Below are 25,695 nucleotides of genomic sequence, written 5' to 3'. Positions count from 1 at the left end.
AGCCTATTCAGGCATCAGTATGGGGAGGACAGGGCTGATGCCCAGGTTTGCTGGACATTGTCCTGGTGGTTGGCCTGCTGAAGGGCCTGTGCCCTTGTAGGAGCAAGACCCATGATGGATGGCCTCTGTGAAGTAGCCCAGACATGAAACCAGGCCTGTGAGCCTCCTAGAAGAGACCACACTGGGCAGAACTGGCTCTAGGTGGAATGAAACATAGTGACCTCAGCCCCTGGCCTATCTCCCTGCAGTCTCTGGGAGTAAGGCTGCATCAATGCTCTCTCTGAGCTCCTGAGCCCCTTTGTGTGGGGCCTGGTCCCCAGGTAGAGGATTGATATGTCCCCTCCTACCCTACCCAGAAGGATATACCTGGGCTCACTTGCAGCCCTGGGGACTCCAGGTATCATCGGAGTGGAGCAGAGGATACCAGGAGGTAGCTCTACCAGAAGGAACTGGGAAATTGTGGCAGAATGTGGGGTTCCCTCCCTGCTCTCCCTCCCTCTCTGGTCCCCTTTCCTTCTCCCCTCCCCCCCTACCCTACCCAGAAGGATATACCTGGGCTCACTTGCAGCCCTGGGGACTCCAGGTATCATCGGAGTGGAGCAGAGGATACCAGGAGGTAGCTCTACCAGAAGGAACTGGGAAATTGTGGCAGAATGTGGGGTTCCCTCCCTGCTCTCCCTCCCTCTCTGGTCCCCTTTCCTTCTCCCTCCTCCTGCCCCTCCCCCTCTTCCTCTCCCTCCCCCTTCCCTTCTCCCTCTCCTTCTGCCTCTCAATCCCCCTCTCCCTCTCCCTCTTTTTCTCCCTCCTTCCCTTCCTTTCTTTCTTTTACCAGGGTTTAAACCCTGGACCTTTGTGCTAAGCTATATTCCCAGTCCTCTTTATTTTTAACTTTGAGACAGTGTCCCATTAAGTGTTTAAGTTGCCCAATCTGGCTTCAAACTTGTGATCCTCCCCTTCCTCAGCCTCTTGAGTTCTGGGATTACAGGCATGTGCTATCATGCCTGGCTAGAATGTGGGACTTCTCAGCAACAGCAAGATCAGGATCCCAAGGGTGTGGGGCTGAGAAGGTGGCCATGGAGATGGCAGGAGTAATAAGCTTGGGGTGTCAGATGGCTCTCTCACAACCTACTCTAACTGCCTGCTCATTCTGCCTTCTGCCCATCTACCCACCAAGGAGACCCTGCAGCCTCTGGGAGTAGTGCTGCGTTGCTGCTGTCACTGAGCATCTAAGCCCCTTTGAGTGAGGCCTAGTTTCCAGACAAGTGACTGATGTCCTTCCCCACCCTACCCAGAAGGGCACAGAGGCTTAGGGAGAATGGCTGCACCTGACCTCTCTGCAGAGTGGCAGCATGCTTCACCTCCTGGCTGGGTGGCACTTGTGGCAGGTCACCCAAACCTACATTTGTGGTTGCAAAGTGAGCAGTTCTCTGGGCTGGGCCCTGTGAGGGAAACAAGACAACCAACACCTAGCACCACCACTCTGAGGGTGCACAGTCAGGGTCTTCTCCTTCCCCTGCTTTGGACCTGCCTGGAGATGTGCCCAGGAGTGCTCCTGGTGAGTACGTACCCACACACATACACAGGCCACTTGGCATGATAAATGATCACTTTCTACTTGGGTCTCAGGTGATTTTATAAGCCGGCTTTATATAGCCTCAGAAGTTGGCGGGAGGAATCCATACGATTAGCCACATTTAGGCAGCCATCACCCCTTTCATCCCTCTCAGCCAGGCTGCAGCCTAATCAAGTTTCCTCCAAAGGGGCTATCACCATTAGCTGAGTCATCTTCCGGCATAACCAACCTGGGCAGCTGTCCGCATTTGTGTCAGGGTAGAGATTCTCCCTGTTCACACTTAGGAAGCGAGGAGTCCTGTGGAAACTGTGGCCAGGACAACCATGGCCTGGAGAGTGTAGGCTGCCTTGGAAGAACAGGAGGACTGCAGGGCATGACAGGACCATCTGCACAGTCTCAGGCTGGCATCACTGGCATGTGAACCCTGTTTCATGCGTGTCACAAATGGCCCTGTGGCCCCCTGAGTGCTCAGGAGCTTCGAGCTGGGGCACAACTGTGACATTCTCATTGTAGTTGCAGTGCCCAGTGCAGCTCAGGAGACACCCAGCCAGTAGCTATTGACTAAATGAGGTGTTCTTTCCTATATTTTTTTCTTTTAGAAACACGTTTAAATAAGTTTTAAAATACCAATATAAGAGAGAGTCATTCTCTACCTAAAAAATGTGAATATATGTGAGTATTTTTGAATACTCAAAAGCATTAGTTTCCCCTTTATTTTCCTTAATGTAAGATCTATTTCACTGTGTCTTTTTAATTTTAAACCTTTGGGTATTTGTTATATTGGTTAATTTTAGTTTTAGTCTTAATATTATTATTTTTTTCAGCTTTAATTGAGTTTATTGGTACATTTTAGGGATACAGTACAGTTACATCCATAGTTGGGATTTTGTACCTCTACATGACAAGTCTTGATTCTCATTTTTTCCCCTTATCTCTGCCCTCCCTTCACCCGCTCCTCCCCTCCCCATCTACAAACACTTTATTTTCATCTTTTCATTATCTCACATTTTTTCTTTTCCCTTATTACCCTTCCTCTACCCATCCCACCTTCCCTACACCTTTAGCTTCTTTCTTCCCATTTCACAGTGTCAGTAATCTTATTAGGATCTTATGTATTATTGCAGATTATTCACACCAGGGAAACTATTTTTATTATATTCTCTATATATTTCTTTTTAAAATATCTAGATGTATATCTTTTAGACTGAATGCCCTAGGTATTTTGTCACAGGAGTCCTAGAAGACTAACACTGCAGACTGGGCTGTATAAACAAGTGGCATCATCTATTCTCTCAGTTCTGGAAGCCAGAAGTCCAAGGTCATGCTGTGGGCAGAGTCAATTTTTCCTGTGGCCTCTCTCCTTGGTATGCAAATGGTCAGTTTCTCCCTGTGTTGTCACTTGGTTGTCCCTTGATGGATGTCTTTGTCCTAATTGCCTCCTTTTATAAGGCTAATCATATACAGTTAGGGCCCATCTAGGACCTCAGTTTACCTTATGAAGACCCTACCCCAAGTACAGTTCCTTTCTGAGATGCATGCAGGTTGTTAGGACTTCAACATGAATTTGGGGGGACAGAATCTAACCCATAGCACTAGACATGACATCTTAGTGTACACTTAATGTAAGTAGTTCAAAGATTAGAATAAAAGTGTAGCATGAGCTCTCTGATCAAAAAGTTACTGTTGGTAAATTAAAATAAAGAAGTGATTTATGCTGATTGTAGAAAAAATCCAATCATAGGTGAGTAGAAGAGCAAGAAATTGAATCTTACCAGAAATCCTCACCATCCTGAATGATAACTGTTAAGTGAGCACATGGCTGTCTACATTATTTTCTATGTATGTTCTATGCTTTCACTTAATGTGTGTCATCCATGTCTTTGCATATCAAATGTACATCTGAATAATGACTTTTAATGGGTGCATAGTGTTCCTTTATACTGATTTTCCCTAACTTGTTTAGCCCAGCCCTGTATGCTTTTGAACTATCCGTAGTTTCCCATTTTGCAGTGTTACAGCCCCAAGTCTGCCCATATTAATAATTGCCAAGTTAAAGGGCCTGTATATTTTTCAAGGCCATTTGCTACTTATCTTGAGATTGCTCTCCATAAATATTACAGCTTTTAGACTCTAATCAGCCGTGTATGAAAATATCCATTTCCCTTGACTCTTGCCAGCAGCAGCTTTCATTTTCCCTAAAAATTGGTGCCAGTCTACTAAGTCAAAAAAGGATGGCACTGCAACTTTCAGTTTGCATTCTGTGATTACCTGTGAGGCTTGGCTTCTTGCCATGTGTTTATTGGTCATTCATGCTTCGTCACTGTTGAAGTACCCACCAGTTGCATTTATTACTTCCCTCATCCCTGTGGGGAGCCTGGGCCCTGCCAAGCCACTTACTGAAGCTCAAACCCATTTTTCTCCCTATGCTCCATGGCTCTTCTCTTTCCTCTATCGAGAATCTTCTCTTGCTCCCCCCTCCCCTGCCCTGATACCTGTGTCTTGTACCTGCTTTGGTTTCCATCTGGATTTGCCCACCTGAGCCTTGGCCTTAAGGGGCAGTTGTGAGGACCCGGGGCTGTGCAGTGAGCTATAGTTGGCTGCATTCCAGTGTGGAGGAGCAGGGGTCCTCTGGTCTGTTCCTCATTTTACAGATGGAGCTGAGCCTGAATGGGTGAGGTATGTAAGGGCTGGCAGAGCCTCCAAGGGAGCCTAGAACTATGGGAACTTTCCTTTGCATCCTGCTCCTGGGGTCTGAGGCCAAAGGGATTTGACAGATATCCTGAGGCCTTGTGAAGAAAAGGCTCTTCCTACCTAGACGTGTTCTACTAGTGGATTACTCTGTATGTTAGCTGTTGTGTGTCTCCAAATAAGTCACTGTGGTGGTTAGTTCCAGGTATCACTTTGACTGGATTCTGGAACATCACCTACTGTTGCTGTTATAAGCCACTCTTGCCTCCCTGAACTCCCAACTTGTTACAAGCCTCATCTCCTCACTACTTGTCTCACTCCATTGTGCTCACAGCAGCCAGACAGAGCCTGCAAAATAAAAGTCAACCCTGATATCTTCCTCAGGGTCTCCATCTCACCCAGAATAGTCGAAGTCCAACCGTATTCTGGAAGCTCCAGCAGAGTCACTGACTGCTTTCTCTGACCACATTTGTGCAGCATTCTAGCTCCAGTGGCCTCTTTGTTTAGCCTGGGGTGGGTATACACTATACATTCAAAATAAAATAAAAATTTAAAAAGATCTGAAAATGTAACTCAGTGTGCAGGTCATTGGTTCGAGCCCTAAGATCACCCCCCCCCCGCACACACAAAGCTTTCTTTGAAGTTGGTACTAGAACATAAACAGAGGTGGGAGCCTAAAGAGGCAGTGAAAGAAGTATTTGTGGGTAAGCCCAGGTTTCCACACAGTTTCCATTGAGTTGGAATCTCCAGTCATGTCCTCCATCCCTGGCCTTTGAGACAGCCCACCGAAAGGAATGCTCTGATCTCTGGGGTCCAGGTCTTCCTTGCTAAAGAGTTGGACATATTTGCTGAAATTCCTTAAGCTGGACTCTCAGGCTTAGTGTTTGCCTCAAGGTACTGATTTCTGTTGTATTTGCAGTATGCAGGGGCCCTGGACCTTTGTCACTGAGAGCCATGGCAAGCACTGTCTCCAGTGGCAGCCCAGATAGCCTCACCAGCCCATACTGGGTGACAGTGCATTAAACTTTGGCAGGACAGTGTCAGGCTAATCCTTTCTCATGGGTCAACAAGGCTGCTGGAGAGCTGGATGTGCTCCTTCTTGCACTGCGGAGATAGGTCCTCCCTGGCTTTTTGCAGAGTTCATGAGGGAGGCAGGACCCTACCTGAGTAGGGTGACAGACAGACACAGTGAGCAGCAGAGGGAAGGGAGTGTCCAGGGCTTGCATGGAGAGAAGTTGGAGGGTGACACTGACAGGGTGGAAGATGCCTTAAGTTGGCTCAGTGGACACTGTGGTCAGCAGAAGGGAACAGAGAGACACTGGGGGATCTTTGGGGATAGCACCTTTGTCCTAAATCCAGGCACAGGACAAGGGCTTCTGGGGCCGACTGTCCCTATGCAGTGCAGATTGGCTGGCTCTTGGGGACCAGAGCACACCCTGGGCAAGGGAGCATGGATGCCGGTGCTCAGCACTTGAACCCGCACCAGGGGTTGCAGTAGAGGAAGGGTGGAGCCCAGTGATTTAGGTCACTATAGATATAGATATAGATATAGATATAGATATAGATATAGATATAGATATAGATATAGATGTACCCTGCTGGCTCTGGAGCCTGAGACAGCAAATGCTACCTGGTTTCTCTTTGCTGACTGGGTGGACCAGTGCCCCTGGCTGAGCTAGTGAAACAGGGGTTCCCAGGGGTACCCTCAGTGGCTCCCAGACCAGAGATGACAAGGATACTGAATCCCATGCCTCAAGGAGAGCTGTGGGTGGAATGTGACCAATATGATGCCTGGCAAGTGCCTGTCTCTCTGAGGAAATCCATGGGAGGAATCCAGGAGACAGGCTCTTTAGTGTATTTCCTGAGCCTCCTGGGACCTTGGGGCCCTAGTTAAATGATCCCATTTGTCAGGTTAGAAGCCTCCTCCTGACTCCCTTAGGAAAAGGCTGCTCCTATAAACCCACCAACATCGTCCAGCCTGATTAGATAGGGCAAAGATGCCCTGGGCAGATGGTGGCCTGGGTGCATGGTCAGGTGGGCAGATGGGCACCAGCTGCTGCAGGGCTCGGCACATGTTCCCAAGCACCTACAGTAGGCCACGCCCTGGATCTTGGGCAGAGCAGGTGTGGGCTCCCTCCTCTAGGTCAGGCAGGCCCTCACCCAGCCCACCCACTGCATCCTTCACCCAGGGATGAGGAAGTGACCAGGCGGCTCCACCAGTGTCTCATCACCACCCCCACCGCCTCTCCTGCCAGCCTCTCCAAGGGACACTTTTGTCTTTCATTTTTGCTTTTCAGTTAATGAGAAGCCAGTGGGTAAACAGCTGATAAGCTCCTCATAGGTTTTTGCAGGAGGTTTAGCCAGTTTGGGGTGGAGGTTGGATCTCAGGACTGTTCTCAGAGCTTCCCTCCTGAGAGTCCCGGGAGGGGGGTGGGGGTGGGGCTGGGCAGCCTGCAATGAAGGCTCTGGCTGGAAGGCTTTTATGTGCCTAGTCCTCCAGCATCAGGTACATGCAGGGCTGAGGGTCCTGAGTTGCCCCCTCTGCTTAGCTGTGCCTGGCTCTCAACCCAGCATGGAGTCACTGGGCAAGGAAGCAACGGTCAGCTGGTTAGCAGAGTGCTCCCTCTGAAAGACACAGCTGGGGATTGGGAGGGGCAGAGGGTACCCCACTCTGCCTGGGGAAATTGAAGGCTAGGGAGACCCTATGCAGACAGCCCCTCTGAGGACTCATCAGAGTCTTTGTTAAGGAAGATGGTACCAGGTGCTTGATAAGGAATATTCAGGGGAATTTTGTGCAAGGAGTCCCTGGATAAGGGTAGGATCATTGCAGCGGTATCTTGAAGTCAGGGAGAGGGGGTGAACCCAGTTCTGAACACAAGGGAACTGGGGATTTGTAGCCTGGGAGCAGGGTCAGGTTGGTGACAAATTGTATACTAAGAGGAACTGTCAAACGGGAGATTCTGGCTGAACAGACCCAACAGGATTCTTGCTGGGATAATGGAGGGGGAACTATCCAGATGCAGAAGGAAACTTAGCAGTGATTCTTTCAAAAACCAGATGATGCAGAGATGGGCAGGAAGGCCAAATGTTAAGGTCTAGTTGAAGTGGAGCTCAAGGGAGCATGGGTAGAGATTGGTCACGGAGAGAATCTTGCTCATTCTGCAGTGAAGTTGGGTGTCCTTTGGAGCATAGGGCATGGAGGCCTTCTGAGCTGCCAGTCACTGTCCACTGTCCTGAGATGGGCTGCCTGGGAGCAAGGGCCAGCAGAGCAGACCTGGTCTCTGATGTCCTCACTGGCCTGGGAAGCACTGGCTGTGCTGCCATAATATTCTCTTTCCTTTTCTGTTCTTCAGGCTCTCAATTCCAAGGACACAGAGTGAGGTATTCATGGACAAATCCCCTCTCCTCCCCAACCATACAGCCCAGCCTGGCCTTTCCCACAGGCCTGTGCTCTTGTCAGCCTCCCAGGCTGCTGCAGTAGGCCTTGGGACTGCACTTCACATTGGTGTACACACTGCACGCACGACCATCCCACGCATTCAGACCCTGCCTGCACACGTGCCCACACACACACACACACACACACACACACACATGCACACACGTGTGCATGCTCGTGGAGTGTTTAAGGGAAGACAGAGGTGGCCTGCAGCAGGGGAGGTGGGAGTGGCTCATGCAGCAGCCTGGACTGTGAACCCAGATGCTTGGTGAGTGGGTATTGGCCTGGAAGTTTGTCTAGGGGACAGTGACAATGCTGGGCCCCTCCCCATGGCAGGCTGTCTGCTTCCATATCTGACAGACTTGAAGGGAGGAGCTGGTGACTATGTAACCTGGGCAAGTTGTTAACTTCTCAGAGCCTTGGCTTTCTCACCTTTACGATGGGAACCTCATTGCTTGAAGAGCATCTCCTTGCTCAGAGGGCTGATGTGGGGTTGAAATGGTGCTTGGCCAATGCAAATGCTGGGTTTGTAGCCCAGCCCTGCCCTTTATTCCAAGTCAGAATAGTACCTGCTCTTGGGCATGAGTTTGCATGGGGAATGCAAGTTTGCTCCTGCCCTTTCAAGTACCCATCTGGCTCCAGAGAGGACTGGGGAGCAGCTTCTGAGGGGTTAGAAGCAGCATCAACTTTGGTATTAGAAACTTATCTCAGCCTCATCAACAGTGGCTTGAGCCATTTCCAAACCTCACTTGGATGATCTGGGACATAATCTAGTTCTTCCACCTGTCAGGCTCATTCCCTATCATAACCTGAAGGCACAAGGTGCTGAATTTTACCCCAGTACCTTCCAAACAAAGCTTCTTGTTCCTTCCTTTCTATTCCAGGTGCTCCTTCCTCAGGACTCCCCTTGCCTGGAAACCTGACATGTAGCTGGTACTCAAAAAATACCTTGAGAGTGTGTGAGTTAATAAGGAAGTGGATGTCAAGTCACCCAGCTCAGTGAGGGGCAGAGGCAAGGGTGGTCTCTTGGGCCTGACATGGAGAATGGGACTTGTCCCAGCAGGGCTTGCTTCCAGCAGGGTGCAGGTGCACCGTTCAGGGTGTATCACAGTTCTGGGCTCCCAGGAAACACCCTAGGATGGAAACTGGCCCAAAGTAGCCTCAGTGGGTACTGTGGGAAGAAGAGAGAAAGATAGGCAGAGGGACGAGCCAGGCAGGCACAGAGAGAAGATGGAGAGGGGCTGACTCCTAGGTGTTACCCAAGTTGGGATGAGGGGACCAGCCTTGATAACCCAGGTAGGTCAGATGCTGGATGGGGGGTTCCCCAAGCAGGGCCTGTGACCTTGGTCAATCCACCTCTCCTAAACCCAGTGTCTCCTAGTGCCCTAGGGGGTAGTCCACTGCCTGATGGTAAAGGCCTCCATTCCAGAGAGGTGCCCAGGCAGCAATCAGTGTGCACCTCAAACTGGGGCTGACATGAACATTTATGGTTTATGTCGATCAACCAGTTCTTTTTAAAGTTTTTATGTTTTATTAGAGTATGTTTGCAGCATAGAATAATGATAGTCATGTTAAGGAACTGGTGCATTTGTGTAACGTATCTTGAGCATTTGCTGTCTCTTCACCAGTCTTGCTTCCTAGCCCTTCCCCATATCTGAGTCTAAAAGTCTGCCTTTTTGTTTCCTGCCATCTCTTTATTCTGCCTTCCCTCCCTTCTTCCCTCTCCCCACTCCCTTCCTCCCCTCCTTGCCCTCCCTCCTTTCTTTCCTTCTTCCTCCCTCCCTCCTCTCTTTCTTTCTCTCTCTCTCTCTCTCTCTCTCTCTCTCTTTCTTTCTTTCTTTCTTTCTTTCCTTCTTTCTTTCTTTCTTTCTTTCTTTCTTTCTTTCATTTCTACTATGAGAGAACCTATAAGATAGTTAACTCTCTGTGTATGACTTATTTCATTTATCAAGTTCCATTTTCCTGAAAATGACATGATTTCAATCTTTGTACATGAATAATAATCTATTGTGTAGACAGATACACCACATTTTCTTTACCCATTTATATGTTGATGGGAATCTAAGCTGTTTTCAAAGTTTAGCTATTGTGAATTCCACTGCTATAAACATGGCTATGTGTATATCATTATAATATGATGACTTTAACTCTTGGAAGTATATCCAGGAAAGGTATAGCTAAGTAAATGGAATTTCTATTATTACATTTTTGGAGGAATCTCCATACTAATTTCAACAGTGATTATGCTAGTTTACATTCCCACCAACAATGCAGAAGAGTTAACATTTTCCCCACACCCTTGTCAGTGTTTGTTGTTTTTTGTGTTCTTGAGGATAGCTGTTCTAATTGGGGTAAGATAGAATCTCAGGGTTGCTTTGATTTTCATCTCACATGGCTAACAATATCAAACATTTTTCATGTTCTTACAAGTATTGGCCATTTTTACTTCTTCTGAGAAGTATCTATTCAGTTCATTTGCCCATTTTTCCATTGGGTGATTTTTTTTAGGGATATTAATTCTTTGGAGTTCTTTATATATTCTAGATATTAGTCCTCTGTTAGAAAAGTACTTGGCAAATTTTTTTCCCTTTCTGAGCATTGTCTTTTCACTTGGTTGGCTATTTATTTCCTTTGCTGTATAGAAGCTTGATAATTTAATATAATACCATTTGTTGATTCTTGGTGTTATTTCCTGTGCTATTAGAATTCTGTTCAGGAAGTCTTTGTACTCGCTGCCTCAAGGGTTACTCTGTGCTGTCTTCCAGCAGTTTTAAAGTTTCTATTTTTTGAAATCTAGATCTTTGATCCTTTTTTACTTGATTTTTAGCACAAAATAAAGAGATATAGGGATATAGTTTCAATATTCTGCATGTGGATATCCAGTTTCCCTAGTACCGTTTGTTAAAGAGCCTATCTTTTCTACAACATATTTTGGCCTTTTGTCAAAAATTGGATGGTTGTAGATATTATTTTTGTGTTCTCTGTTCTGTTCTATTAACCTGCATGTCTGTTTTTGTGCTAGTACCATGTTGTTTTTATTGCTACAACTTTGTAGTATAACTTGAAATCCAATATGGCAGTACCTCCTACTTTGCTCTTTTTGCTCAAGATCACTTTGGGCATTCTGTCTTTTCTGGTTCCATATGAATTTTTATTATTTTTCTAGTTTTGTGAAGAATTCTGTTGATATTTTAATAGGTATTGTATTAAATCTATAGATCACTTTTGGTAACATGGCCATTTTAACAATATTAATTTTGTGAATTGAAGAACAAGGATATCATTACATTTTCTAATGTCCTCTTAAATTTTCTTCTTCAGAATTGTGTAATTTTTATTGTAGAGCTCTACCACCCCCTTGGTTAGGTTGATTCCTTGATATTTAATGATTTTTTGAAGATACTGTGAATGATATTGTTTTCCTGATTTTTTTTCCTCACAGAGTTCATTATTGATATATAGGAGCACAGTTGATTTTTGTGTGTTAATTTTTGAATACCGCCACTTTGCCGAATTTGTTCATCAGGTCTAAAGGTCTGGGAGAGAATTTTGTGTCTTGTAGGTGAAGAATCATATCATCTGAAGCAAATAATTTGACTTCTTTCTTTCCCATTTGAATCCCTTTTGTTTCTTTCTCTTGTGTGCTTGCTCTGATTCAGATTTTGAAAACTATATTAAGCAATGGTGGTGGCAGGGGTCACCTTTGCTGCAGTTCTGAATGAGGCAGTCTCCAAGGGGGCTATCTTTGGGCAGTACCCCAGCAACAGGAATGAAGGTCTTCATTGCAGAGAGGTGTCCAGGCAGGCATCACAGTGTCCGCCATAGGCTGTCAGCTTTCTGGGGCAGATGTGACTACCCATGGTCAACTAGTTCTTGGTGGTGTTTGCTGTTAAGTAAGCAGCTGAGATAAGGCAGTGGATGGGGAAAGAGCTCCAGCAGTCATTAGTTAGATCACCTTGTTTTATGGAATAGGAACCAAAAATTGTTCCTCCTCAAGGTGCCCAGGGGTCAGGGCCTTGGAGCAGAAGCAGCTCTCCCCCTCCCCAATTGATGGTGGCTGCCACTTGGGCCCAGCTATCCTGCAGAGATGTGCTGAGCTCAGGGCACCTCAGGGTCTCTCTTCTTGCTTGACTTCCCAGGTCAAGATTCAGATTTTATTTGTTGAAAACCTGCTATGTTCTGTAAAGTGGACTGGAGCATGCAGAGAGCTGTGGACACTCAGAACACCATGGTTATGCTCCAGCTGAGGAGACAGTGAATAAAAAACTCACCATCCTTCAGCTGTCATGCAGACAAGGGAGAAAGGACAATATGCCCAACACCCTGTTCTGGAGACTAACACCTTCTCATCCTCGTAGTCATCCTCAGGCCAGAGTCCAGATGAAGATTCTGGGACTTCTAAAATGAATGCTTTACCAGAAGACACACAACTAATAAATGATAGACATAAGGTTTAATATGACCTGTTTGACTTAAATAACCAAGTAAAGGTACCATCAAGTACCAGGGGAATCATAGAGATGTCTAGGTGGAGTAAGAACGGTTTGTAGCAGTGATGTCAGTGACATCAGGCCTCAAATGATAGATTGGGGTCCAGCAGGCACCAGAGTGTTCCACCCTGAAGGAAAAGCTGAACACATTGGCAAAATGGGGAAAATACAGAAAATTCTATTGTGAAATCTGATATAAAGCAAATGAAGGAAGGGAGGGAAAGAAGGAGCAATGGATAAATGGATGTATGGACAGACGGATGATAGAAAGGTGGAAGGTGGATGCATGAGTGGATAGAATGCCAGGTGATGGATACATTCATAGAAGAATGGATGAGGGATGGATGAATGGATGGATTAGGGGATGGATGGATGGATGGTAGGCAGATAGAAGAATGAATGACATATGGATGGATGAGGGGATAGATAAATTGGATGGATGGATGACATATATATTGGATGAGTCCTATTCCAGGACTGTGGCAAAGAACCCCAGATAGCTAGGTAGACCACTGGGAACACCACAAAGGTAGTCAACAACTTCAGTGTACAAAATAGGGAAAGCCAAACTGGTATTGAAAGCAGATGGGCAGTGTGAAGAGACAGAAATGAGTAATGGACAGGGCATGGCTCTGATACCTGCAGAAGGGATGCTTATGAATGATCTGGTTCCTAGAAGGGCCAGGTCTATCTAAGAGCCAAGGTCGATCAGTCCAGGTGCTGTAGGCACAGCCCTTATATATGAATGCAAAGATGCATTCTGTTTAGTCCTGGCCCCTACTCTTTTCATAACTGAGAAATCCACTGTGATTTCCAGGCTAACACCTGACAGAATTGGGCCAGAGGTTTTAGCTGTGTGGCTGGGTGGGCTGACTGCATTTACTGCCCACTTAAATATTTTCCTGGGCTGGACTGTGCTTATTTTAAATGGTGTATTGATTGACTGGAATAGAAAGCAGGCCAACCATTCTCCAGGATGACCCCCACAACCTGCTGGCCTGCCATTGCTGCCTGGGCTGACGCCTCCTGCCCTACACTCACTCTCTGCAGCCCTTGAAGCAGGCCAGAGCCTGGGCTGCACTGCCTGGCTAGGGTACAAGCTCCTGGCTGTTGTGCTTTGCCCTTGGTTTCCTCTGTATCTGGAATGATGACTGCCTGCTAGTGTCACTTGCTGCTGCTGAGAGGCATGAGTGGTGGAATCACTGGATGCCAGACATGGTCAATGTGAGCAACCAGGTGGAGTCCCAGCCTAGGCAGGTGTGCTGGGCCATGGCTGAGCTGAGTGGTCAGCAGCTGCACTGTTGGAGGAAGTGTTCCAGGTTGAGAGGTGCACTGTCTGGGAGAGTTCTTATGAGCCTGCGTGGCAGGGGACGCACATACACATAAGCCATGTGGACAGCATTGTGACACTGTTATGCCCTTGATCTCAGGGGCTCTTCCCATACCCCTTCTAGCCTCTCATCACCATTCCATCCCACAGACTGAGGCCAGGGCAAGGGCAGCCCATGGCATACCATTAGCTGGAGGCATGGCCACCCACCCTCTTCCAGAGGCCCTCTCTGTGCCAGCTCCAGGGTAGCTCACAAGGCACATCATTCCTCTGGGCCATTCCTCTACTCCTGCACAGGACGGGGAGCCCTTCTCCTATGCCCCAAGTCCTGCCCTCTCAGGTCAAGGACCCAATCAGAGAAACCCCACAGAAGCCCAGGAGCAGCTAGAACTGGGGCCCCAGTGAGTTCTCTCTTCTCCGGCTCAAACTAGTGGCCCAGCCAGCTTCAGGGGCCCTGTCGTGCTGCAGGGCTGCAGTGCATGGATGCTGCAGTACACGGTAGGCTGCTGTATGCAGGAGGGCCCAGCCAAAGCCAAGCAGCTACAGCCTGAGAGCAGGTGGCAAGAGTGTAAGAAGACAAAGAGAAACAGTAGACAGGAGCCTAGGAGACATGGTATAGTTTGCCCCCAGGACCTGGTAAACCAGCACTTGTTCTCAGGTGCCTGCTGTGCCTGGGAGCAAGAGTCTGCTGCATGTCAGGCCTCAACTAAATTCCTCCCCACAGCTTATGGCCCTTCCAGCTCTGGTTGGAGAAGCCCAGGCTGGAAATGCTTCTCCCTGAGCCTTGGGATAGAGTCCAAAGCCAAAATACCAACGGCCCCTCCTCTTCCCAGCCCAGGCACCTAGGTCTGGGGTTGATACTCCTCATCCCATTCTGGGTTTATTGTACTTCCATTGCCTTAGCCTCTGAGTAGAGCTGTGTTTAACTCATCTGAGGAGTCAGCTGGCCCGGGTGGAGGGGACACAAGGGTCCAGCTCTCTTTCCCACTTCCTCACCAGCCTTCTGGCTTCCAGGCATGGCCAGGAACTGCCATGCCCCTTCCCCAGTGGAGTGCCACAGTAGCATGCTTGCTGCCACCATGTTTATCCACAGCTGCCTTCCTGGTGGTTAGGCCACAAGCCACGTGGAAGTTGCTTTAGTGCCACAGCCTTTAGGACTGATCTCTTTTTACTCTGGGACCTCATGGTTCCACATGAAGCTTTGGCTGTCAGCACTTGTAGAGTCTGTTTGTCCCTGTAAGTGTTGACCCATCACTACGAGGTGCCAGGCTCCAGGCTGTGTGAGGATGGGTCCAGTGAAGCAAGTGTGCCACCTTCACTTAGCAGAAAGAGGGTCCAAATATGGGCTCAGGAGTCTGATCCCAGGGAGGAGATCATGAAATAGCACATTCTGAAATCATCCCAGCCTGTCCTTTCTGTAATTGATGGGGAAGCAAAGGCTCAGAGATGTTCATTGTTTTACCTAAGGCCACACAGTAGGACACCAAAGGGCTGAGGTCATTGATTCACTTGTCCATTAGTGTGATTAATTGGCCCTAAGCACTATCCTCAAGGAGCTTGCTGTTATCTAGGGAGTCATTCCATCAAGGAACAGTTCCAGTGCAGGGCTGGGAGATATGGCTCCAGAAAGCTTCCCAAAGGAGATGCCACTGAAGCAGTTTTGAACAGTCCAACAGAAGTAGGGGGTAGGCATGTCGCTCATGACCATGAGAGGCACAGGACAGTGGCAGCTGGAGAAGAGTGATCACACAGGAGGTTGCAGCACCATCCCTACACTTATGATTATTTTGAAGGTGTGATCATAAGATACAGTGAATACTTAAATTTTTAGATTTTATTACAGTACAAGACACATTGCCATTAATTTTCCCTTAAAATCCTTCCTCTCACTTCAAACACACTTATCCCACTAGTCTTGCTGTTTTCTGAAGCAGTTGCACTGTTGTGGCTGCCTTGATGTCCTGAGTCAATTCTAAAATATTTGCCTTTCATGGTCATTTTAACTCTGGGGAAGAGCCAAAAGTCACATGGTGCCAGATCTGAGGTAGAAGGTGGATGAGGACACATTGTAATGTTTATATTGACAAATTGCCATAGGTATTTTGAATCAGTTCAGGATATCAAGGCAGCCATGAAAAGACACTCAGGAAAAAGAACTTCCAGAACTTCTTCAGAAGGTGGCAGGAACTGTGGCATAAGTATTCAAAGAGGAGGGGAGTATTTTGCAGAGGCTTAATGGCAATGTGTCTTACTGTAATGATTTTTTTTTAGTTTTACTTAAATACTCACTGTATATATTGATCACTCCTTGTATGTCCTCCCCAGAAGCCACTTTCTTTCCATGCCTGTCTCTCCCACTTGGCAGGTCAAGGAGTACAGAGACCTGGCTTCCGTGCCTGGCCTCCACCAGTCAAAGAGCCGACAGCCGGGTGGATGCCCTGCTGGGCATGGGGTATGCAGGAGTGGCCAGTCTGTGGCAGAGGCAGCCTCACTCCAGGTCAGTGCCTCTCTGGGTGGCTTACAGAGGAACAGCAGCACAGCAACCAGGCCATGGAGAGAAGACTCCTGGAGGCGAAACCGAGGGCACAGAGGCAACATGCTGCCAGGTAGAGGGAAAGCCCAGATATGACACTGGCCACTGCCACATGCCCCCTCGAGTCACCATGCTCTCTCCAGCACTCACCTCTTCCAGGGAAGGAGGCCAAGCTCCCAGCCAGCAGGGCCTGCATGTGGGATCCAGATGGTGAGAAGGGTCGAGCTGGGGTAACACTGCCTGATGAGGACGGAGGCTTGATGCGGTATAGGTGGAGGGGCCCAGCTGGGCAGCAGGCCCCACCCATATTGTGGCTTCTCCCTCCTGCATCCCTCGGTTTCTTTAGTTCTTCTTTCAACCCCACATGGGTTGTAGAAGGGATGTGTTTATGCGTCAGGTTTGGAGGAGGTGTCATTTTTCGCCTCCACATTGTATTGGGCAGGACTCAGTAACATGTTCACTGCTCACTCCCAGGAAGGCCCAGGTTGCTGCTGTCTGTCTGTGCCAGGAGGAAAGGAATGGTTTGGGGAGCACTCAGCCAGCCTCTGCACCCAGCACCTTCTCACCGGAAGATCAAGGAGAGCTCCTCACAGAGCTTCTTAGCAGGAAATTGAGACAATTGGTGGTGATGCAAGTAGAGGGGGCCGTAGGAGCCCAGCATAGCCACAGGGTAGATGTGTTCTGAGTGTGGAGTCCTAGGCTGAGCGCCATGGCTGGGCTTGGTGTCAGGAAGTTTGGGTTCAAGTGCTAACTCTGCCCCAGTCTTTTCAAACCATAGTGGCATTGTTCATCACATGAGTGGGACTGTACCCCTCCTGGAACATGACTGAGTGTCTTAAGTGAAGACGTATTTGTGCAGTTGGCATGGGTGTAGGTCACTAGGCTGTTGTCTGGTGACTTACGTGAGTTTTGTGCTATGGATTTGTAAATTCAAGCTCAGAGCAGTACACCACTAGCTAGCCTGGCAGTGCTGGGCTCTGGTCTCCTGAGCTGCATTCTATCCAGAAGCCTCTGGCTCTTCTTTGCTCAGCTACTTCATTTATGCTGATCCTAGAGGGAAGCTCTGACTAGTGCAGCAGTTGCCAGGGCTGCGTAGGGCCTGCTTGGCCTGTGGGGAGGTCACCTATGTGTGCCCAGTACTGAGACTCTCACCTGCCAACTTACTGCCTCCCACTTGCCAAAAGGCAGGTATACCAGGGACCCCAGTGCTCCGCCTGCATTGGCCCAGACTTTCCTCCACTTTCCTGGGGTGGGCACCTGGGTCTGTGGGACCCATGGTCCTCTTTTTGCTGTGTGTTATCTCTCCAGCCAGCCCCAAGCACAACACTTCCTTCCCTGGGTGCCTGCCTTTCCCCGCCCAGAGAGTCAAAGCTCTAACTCCTAGAGGGGCACCCCTGACCCCTGACTCTGTGCTAAGTTACAGCCACTGTCAGTGCTCACATCCCAATTGTAAAGCTCCCGCCCTGCATCCCAGGCATCTTGGCTTGCAGACAAAAAGGGAGACCGGGGACTTGATGGTAATGCTAGCTTTGAGTGTTTTATCTCTGCACTCAAGCCAGGATCCCAACAGCTGCAGGCTGGGAGGCAGGCCATCACCCTTCTGGAAGTCACCTCCCACATTTACTTGTCCCATCCCACACCCTGCAAGGCTGAAGACCCTGCCTTGGAGAACTGCAAACACACAGGTCTCTGCAGTGTCAGTTTGCCTTAATTTTAATTTAATTCCCTTTAATCTTTAATGAAAAGTTGTAAAAGTAAATTATTTACCCGAGAGAGGCAGCAGCTCCTGAGGAGCCATTCTCAACTTCAGAGTAATTACACATGTGGTCTCAAGCCCCCCCACGCTGAGGAAGAGGCATTCTGGTTTATGAACTAATTAGCTACCTCAGTAACTGTTAAAAATGCATGCCATTTGGTGGGTGGAGAGTGTAGCACCAGCTTGCTGGTGTGAGCCCTGATGGTGGCTGTGGAGGAAGAGCCCGGTTGTGTCCCTGTGCTGGGTGGTACAAACTTGTCCTGTCGTGTCTGGAGGTCCAGCTTGTATGGCTCTCAGCAAGCACCTCTCTGAGCCTGGGGAGACTGGTGGCCCCCTTTCCATCCCCCATGCCTTGTGTCCACCTCTGAGCCTGGCCTGGGCCATAGCACAGAGGTTCCCTTCCCAGCGCAAGGGTCTTGGAGGAGGGGAGGGCACAGGCAGGGCCATGTGGCATCTCTGTGCATCAGAGCCTCTCTCACAACCCCTCCTCATGGGCATCAGCTGTGCTTCTGACCTCTTTTCCACACTCACTCTTAACATACACAACGTGATCAGAATATATGATGAATGTCTTAATTTAAAACATTTATGAAAGACACATTGCCATTATTCTCCTTCAAAATACTCCCCGCTGCTTTGAACACATCTGTCCCCTCATTCTTGCCACTTTCTGAAGCACTTCTGGAAACCTTCTTTTGTAAGGGTCTTTATGAGGTGTGGTAAAAAATACAGTGAATGCAGGTGTGCAGTGCCATCCGAAGAAAGGCAGGCTCATAAAAACATTACGGTGTGTGCTCATTTACCTTATTCACCAGATCTGATTCTGTGCAACTTTTGTTGTTCCCCAAAGTCAAAATGACTGTGAAAGGACAGTGTTTGAATTGATTCAGGACACCAAGGCAGCCAGGACAGTGCAAATAAAGTTCATGGGAAATAAAATACAGCTCCTTGGAGCCGTAATGGGGCTCTGAGTTGATAAATGTTTGGTTCTGAGCTTCCTCACCACCAGAGTGAAAAGGACAGCTCCTTAGCTTTTGTGGTAACCAGGTTGGTTGACTGAGTACCTAGCATTTAGCTATGTTGGCATTGGAGAAAGCATATCAGCTTTTACTGGGAGATTGGAAATTATAGGGTTTTATATTAGATCCACTAGTGCCTCCCCAGGGAACAATTGGCAGTGTTGTTAGAGTGTGGAAACCAATAGCCTGCAACCCCTCTGCTTAGCTCCCATCTCACATGCTAAGGTGTACCTACTTTTTTCCATATCAGCTTCTTCTCTTTCATCTAGAGAGACAAAGTAACTTGATCAATTCCAAAGCCAAGTGTTTTCTGAACCCTAAAATTTAGGACTACCCACAATTCATGTAAACTAAGAAAATATGCACATGTCTTCTGGAATTTAAATTTTAAATATTCTTTAGTTGGAGCAGGCCTGGTAGGACCTTGAGCACTGGATTCTTCCACCTGATCGTTTCTTCCTACTGCTTGGTTCCTAAGTCTGCATCTTTTAACCCAGTTTGACATTTGCCTCCAAAGTCACCTAGCAGATCCTGACTTCCCTGCTCACCAAAGGCAGAACAGTGGAGTTGGGGCAAGGAAGGGAGGGCAGCCTAGCTTGGATTTGACACTCTGGAGGAAAAATGAACTCTGTGCTGGTCTGAGGAACTGTGTCTGAAAGAAGTGAACAGATGTTTGGGTAAGTCAGGTGGGCAAGAAAGTACAGGTCATTCCTCTTTGCCAGTGAAAGGTGATTTGCACACACCTCTGGGGCCTGCTGAGTTTTTAGAATTTCCTTCAAACTCCCGAGGAAGCCAGTGATGCAGCTGAGTGGAGGAGGAGCCACACTTCTCCCTCTGCTCTTTTCTGCTGCCCATTCCAAGACAAATGACACATGCCTTGGGCCTGTGTAAGGCACACACTTCAGAAGTACCACCCTAGATGGGGAAGCTGGGTCCTCAGAACTCAGCCAAGCCAGCCTCTTGAGTATGCTGTGGGCTGTCCTCTCCCCATGGACACAGCCATTTGACAACCATCTCCTAGGTGCCACAAGGGTTGAACTATTCCAGCCTGCTGCTCCCACACTTAACAGGAGAGACAGCTGCAGGTGTTAGGGGGCCCAGGCCAGATTGGCTGGCCCTCAGTCCTCAGGATTATGTCCACCTGCGCTGCCTCCTGGCTCTGTAATTTCTGTGTCTCCTTGCTCTTCGTCTATGGTCTCCTCTTGTCCTGTGGTTTACCCAGAGTTTGGTGATGCTGGCCCTGTCTGGTGGCTCCCGACTGCTGCCCACATCATGCTTGAGGGCAAGCCTTGTAACCCCAGCCCTGTCCTCCATCAGCCCACTTGGGGGATCCTCCAAAGAGTGGGTGGCTCAGAATCCTACCAGGTCCTCACAGGTCATGTGCAGGAGCTGCACACAAGGCCACCCTCAATTCCTGCTCAGGCTGGCCGGAACCAGAGAACCTGTCTGCAGGGGCAGTGAGCACCATGAGGCAGCATGGCTAGGCACAGAGAGGGATGTCAGGGAGATGCAAATGAAAGCCACACACCATGCCCTCATCCCCACCAGGGTTACCAGCACCAAAAGGACAGAAAAGGACATGAATTGTGGAAGGGAAGGAGAAGCCATGCATTTATGCATGCTGCTGGGTGTGTGAGCTCCATGGGAAGCTGGCCTCCAGCAGTGGTGCTAATCAGAACTACATCTGCCCCAGCAAGTATACAGTCAGCTGTGTGCCCTGTGAGATGGAAACCTACATCCACCCCTGGGTCACCTGAGCTCACTACAGCATTTCCCAGAACAGAACAAGGTGGAGAACAAATGTCCAGCAACAGATGCATCATGAACAAATGTGCTACTGCATCTCCATGCAATGGAGATGTGATGACAGCCTAGAAGGGAGGAAGACAGGAAACACGCTACCACACAAATAGACCCAGAAGCACTGTGCTAAGTGGAAGAAGCCAGGTACAGAGCACTGTACACTTTGATTCTACTCATAGCAAAGTCCAGAGAAGGGAAATCTAGAGTCAGGCTAGAGGTAAGGAGGGTCAAGGTGTCTTAAAGGGTCCCAGGTTTCTGACAGAAATGACGAAATTGTTCTGAAGGTGGTGGTGGTTGTGCATACCTGTGGATATACTGAAAGCTACTAAACTGTATACTTTTAGTAGGTGGGTTGTATGGCATGTGAATTATAGCTCAACGGTGTTCCTCTCTGGCCTTCACCCATCTCCCAGCTGGGAAGGTCAGGATCACATGCTGGCCTCACAGATGAGTTAGAGAAGTCTCCACCCATCAGAATGACAGTGCAGAGGTGAGGCCAAGGCTTAGCCTAGCCTCCTGCTTGGCCAGGTCCACCCTACCTTAGACCCTGCTGCCTGGTTGGCCTCAGGCACCAAGTCCCTCCTCCTTTAGAGAAAAGGGTCAGGAAAGATTCAAAAGGATGTTCACAAGGAGAAGCCACTGCTGGGACAGCTGGCTGTGAGGCTCGTTGCCTTTCCCAGAGCCCAACTAGGAAGGGTTAACCCTCGGCAGACAGGGGAAGCTGGGCCTGGCTGCTATAGCAGCCTACACCGTTCTCTGCAAGATGGGGGAAAAAGGGAGAGCAGAGATGTAATGAGACAGTCACCCTTCACTGATTTGCACATAATCGTATCTTTCCCTTAATGGAACCAGTCACCGAGGCCTTATGACACCTGCTGTCTCTCTATCATCCCCCATTTTATTCAGAAGGTTCCGACTGTGCCTGGTTAGTTCCCTATTTGCAAAATATTTCCAGAGGCTTGGCCCAAGAAGACCAGGGTGGGAGAGCAGCCAAGGGCTGATGGCCATCTCCCTGTGCTGAGCCACATGTCACATGTAGGGAAATGGAGGCTGGGAACAGAAGTCACTATGCTGCCAGCACTCAAGACTCACATCCTTCATTCACCAGGTGCCTAGATGGAAGCTGGGTTGATGTCATCACTGAGGCCCCCCCATGGGCCATTTTTAGAACCCAAGAGTATATCTGTCTCATGCTGTGGCTCACAGGGCAGTGTATCATGTCTGTCATGTTGTCTAATCAATCTTGTTGTCGATGTCAGCCTCCTTTGACAGAAGAGAGAACTGAGCCTTGGGGGCTAAAGTGACATGCCTGGGGCCCCACAGCTCAGGTCACCCTTGAGTCCCTCAGATCCTAGCTCCGGTCTCAGCAGGGTGGAGTGGCTGGTAGAAATAATAGACCATCCCCGTGCTGCCTGCTGTGTGCCTCACACTGCTGAGGATGCTGTGTGCACTTCAGCTGACCAGGGGACAGACACTCAGGCTCCTAAACAGGTCCCAGCCTGGTCTGACTCAGCTCACAGGTTCTGTGCATCCAAAGGTGAAAGATGCAGCAAAAGCAGAGTGTTGAGGGTAAATCATAGCCTTAAAACTACATTGAAAAACAGAAAGATATATTTTCCTCCTGATGCCATCCCCTGTGCCTGCACTGGCCCAAGGGGGTCACATTTATGGGCCCCTTAGTAGCAGCCTGAGTGCTCTGTCACTGTAGAGTCTCAGCGTGGCCCAACTTTTAGCCAACCACACTTTCTTCTCACTGGGTCATGAGCTTTCTCAACTCCTGGCTTTCTGGTCAAGTTGGCTACAGATGCCAGCAAGGAGAGGTTGCCTGGCATTTTTGAGTGAATGATGCTGCTGAGGGATTCCTGCAGCTTCTGGCTCCAGCACAGCTAGTGCCCCAAGAATACGCCATGTAGATAGGGGTGGACAGCCACCTGTGTGACTGTGGGGTAGGTTTTCTACCTGGGAAAGCTTGCAGATATGGCTAGGGATAGGCCTCAGGCCAACAGAGGGCCTGTAGCCCTCACCTCTGGTCTCTCTGTTGGCCACTCACTCCTCACTCTCCTGGTCTCTGCCACCTTCCCCTGCTAGCCCAGGAACTCCTGGAGGCCTGGCATGGCATGAGCCTTGGGGCAGCCCCAACCTCTTCCAACCCCTCTGCCAAACACTTGGCTGTTAGTGGCCAGTCTGGGAGTGGGCAGAGGAACTCACGTACACTCTGAGGAGGGAGAAAATCCTCTTCTCAATGCCAGTTTTGCCTCCCCATGCCTCAGACCAGCCCCAGTCCCTGTCACCCTGGCCTCCTGCCACCTGAAGCCTTTGAGTTGGTGGGAGTAAGAGCACTGCCCTCCTTGGAGCAGGCTGAGTCCCCATGTCCTGGACCCAGGTTCGGCCAGAGATGCTGCATGGGTTATTCCCTCACTGGCCTCTGTTTCCTCCCTTGACCCCAACTTCAGGTATGAGGGCATCAAAAGGCATGTGTGAAGGGAGAGGGGTATAAGGCCTGGAATGGGCATGAATGTGATCAAAATACAATGTACATATTAAACTCCTCCAAAAATGTGTAACTGGGCTGCATGGAGTGGGAAGGGGATAATGAGGGAGGTTATTAAAGCATATTGTATGTATGTGCAAATTTGCTAAAGTGAAACCCACAAGTCTGTATAACCACTATGTACTAATGAAAAGTCAGGGGGGTGGGAGGTGTGTGTGGCAGGTAACTTAAATCAGGTGACACCTGTCCTGCCAGACACCTTCCCAGGAAGCTCTTCCCTGATACCAACCCTGTGGTTTCTGTGTCTGTTACCTGGACAGGGGGGCAGCACTCTGGGAGCCATGGCCAGAATTTGGTCCTTCCAGGCACTTCTGAGAGGCCTGCCTAGATCCTAAATTATTCAGGGCCCGATCAGCCCCTGCAGGGTAGTGGTACCCCCCGCCCCCCGCATGCCTATCTCTGTCAGACCCCATGTCAAGAGGGTAGGACCAGCACAGACAGATGTGTTCAGCACCTTTGACAAGTGAAGGAGGGAGGGATAAACAAAAGCTGGGTGCAGCCCCTAACTGTCCTGTGTCCTTGCAGATGTGCTGGTGGCTGGACAGCGGTGTGACTGTGATGCAGCGGCTGCCTGCCCTGTGGGTGACCCCGTGCTCCTGGAGGTGCGGCTGACCAACCAGAGCCCCCGCAGCGTGGGACCCTTTGCCCTCACTGTGGTCCCCTTCCAGGACCACCAGAATGGCGTGCGCAACTATGACCTACAGGACACTGTTTCCTTCGTGGGCTCCAGCACCTTCTACCTTGAAGCAGTGAGCAATGGGCACAGGGTGGTCTCCAGTGGAGCCCAGGTCCCATGATTATTGTCCCCTTCCCTGGATAGTGGTTCCCGGTCTGGTGCAGATTGGCAGGCACAGAGGCTCCTTGTCATATGTGTGAGTGCTGTGCCTTCCCAGCTTGCTATATCACTAGGCTAGCTCCTCTTTGAGGGGACCCTGAGCAGTGATAACAGGACGTGACCAATCTCCCTAGGCTGCTCAGGGTGGCAGAACTGTGGAGCGTGGGAACTGTGCAGGCAAGCACTGGGCAGTGGCTTAGACCACCACTTCTACTATGCCCACTTCATGTCCTCAGTCCTCCCTGCCCAGTGCCACTGCATGTACACCCCCGGGGACTGCAGAGTCCATAAGTTCAGATCTTGTCTGCTCACATCTGCCTCATTAGCCCTGGCACAGCCTCACTCTGTTCACCTGCATCCAGCCACCCCCTCCCCAATTTCTACCCTTCTGATTTCAGTGAACCCCTAGATGGGCACTCAGGTAGGGACATGCTAATAGCTCCTTACAAAGATGAAAACAGACCGCGAGAGGTACAGCACTTGCCCCCAGTAGTACAGTAGAAAAGCTTTGGAGGGGACGTGGGAGGCAGGCCTGGGTAGCCTAGCCCTTCCCTGTTACCCCTATGTCCAGGCAGGTTCCAAGGTCTACTAGTGGCTTTGGAGGGCTAGTGCTGGTCCAGACTGATGCTTCTTCCTCCTCTTGATCAGGTGCAGCCATCAGGCCAGTCAGCCTGCCTTGGGGCACTCCTCTTCCTCTACACAGGTGACTTCTTCCTGCACATTCGGTTCCAGGAAGACAGCAGAAGTAAGGAGCTGCCACCATCCTGGTTCTGCCTGCCCAGTGTGCATGTGCGTGCCCTGGAGGTGCAGGCCTGAGCCTGCTTGTGTCTCTGTTCCTGTGGGGCTCAGGAGGCTGCTTGACTGGTGTCACCCCCTTGAAATGTGCAAAGGCCTCTCCTGTGTGCCCATCTCTTCTTCCTGCCTGTACCCTGGCCATCTAACCCTCTCCTGCCTTCTCCTGGGGAGTCCACTAGGAGGTATGAACCCCATACAGGCCCTTAGCCCGCTTCCCACTATTCCCTGAGCCTACTTCAGCTGATAAATCCCAGGCCCATTGCAAGCCTGGGGAACCCCTGTTCCCATGATCTAGGAACCAAGACTCAGCCCCTGTGTTGCTTTCATTGGCAGAGGGTCCTCTTTCTGCTGCCTCCTTTTAAATATGGGAAGAAAAAGCAAGTGAGGGTGGATGCTGCCTGGTGGGCTCGGGACTGTCTCACATACTCCCCTGGCCCTTGGAGTCCCCTGAGGGCCATTTCTTTCCCCCAGAGGCCCTGTGAGCAGCCTGTGCAGGGGATATGATGCCATGGGTGCCCACAGCAGGCAGACTGGATGTTGGGCTTGTGTGCCCATGTATGTGAAATGTTCTCCAATAAAGGCCCACCTTGCTGAGTGTTTGCCTTTCTGTGTCTGCTTTTGGGGGAGAGGGAGGACTGCCCTACCTCATGGCCAGCAGGCTTGGCCTGCACTGGGCTGTCCCTGTGATGCTCCACAAGTCACCTTTCTCCATATGCAGTGTCTCCCTGACCCCTGTCTCCACACTGTGGTCCTCAGCCACTCTGCACCCACCATGGGTTTGGTTACCTCGTACTCTTGCTTCCTTGTGTGGACTGCTCCATTTGGGCCTCTTCTTCCCCTTTGACACAAGTGCTCATGAGTATGCTCAGGGTAGCCGCAGGCA

The 25,695-nt window shown here is 49.6% G+C and overlaps 1 protein-coding gene across 7 annotated transcripts in view; it reads left to right on the top strand.

The window, feature by feature from the left end:
* The window catches only part of Trappc9 (trafficking protein particle complex 9), a 682,458-nt gene extending 657,057 nt beyond the window's left edge, over positions 1–25,401 (top strand). For 3 of the 7 annotated variants that reach the window (XM_033760864.1, XM_033760863.1, XM_033760872.1), the window contains 2 exons: positions 23,708–23,931; positions 24,666–25,401. In XM_033760864.1, coding sequence (XP_033616755.1) covers positions 23,708–23,931; positions 24,666–24,833 — 392 coding nt within the window. In that variant the 3' untranslated portion in view covers positions 24,834–25,401. Of the gene's footprint in view, positions 1–15,885; positions 16,127–23,707; positions 23,932–24,665 lie in introns of those variants that run through there. The other 4 variants (XM_033760865.1, XR_004516032.1, XR_004516033.1 and 1 more) reach the window with 4 other exon arrangements.
* The last annotated feature ends 294 nt before the right edge of the window (positions 25,402–25,695 follow it).

The sequence above is a fragment of the Fukomys damarensis genome, unplaced genomic scaffold, assembly GCF_012274545.1.
Source record: "Fukomys damarensis isolate Sample0158 unplaced genomic scaffold, DMR_v1.0_HiC HiC_scaffold_5, whole genome shotgun sequence".
Lineage (NCBI taxonomy): Eukaryota > Metazoa > Chordata > Mammalia > Rodentia > Bathyergidae > Fukomys > Fukomys damarensis.
The sequence above is the reverse complement of the archived record's forward strand: the minus strand, read 5'-3'. Positions and strand labels throughout refer to the sequence as shown.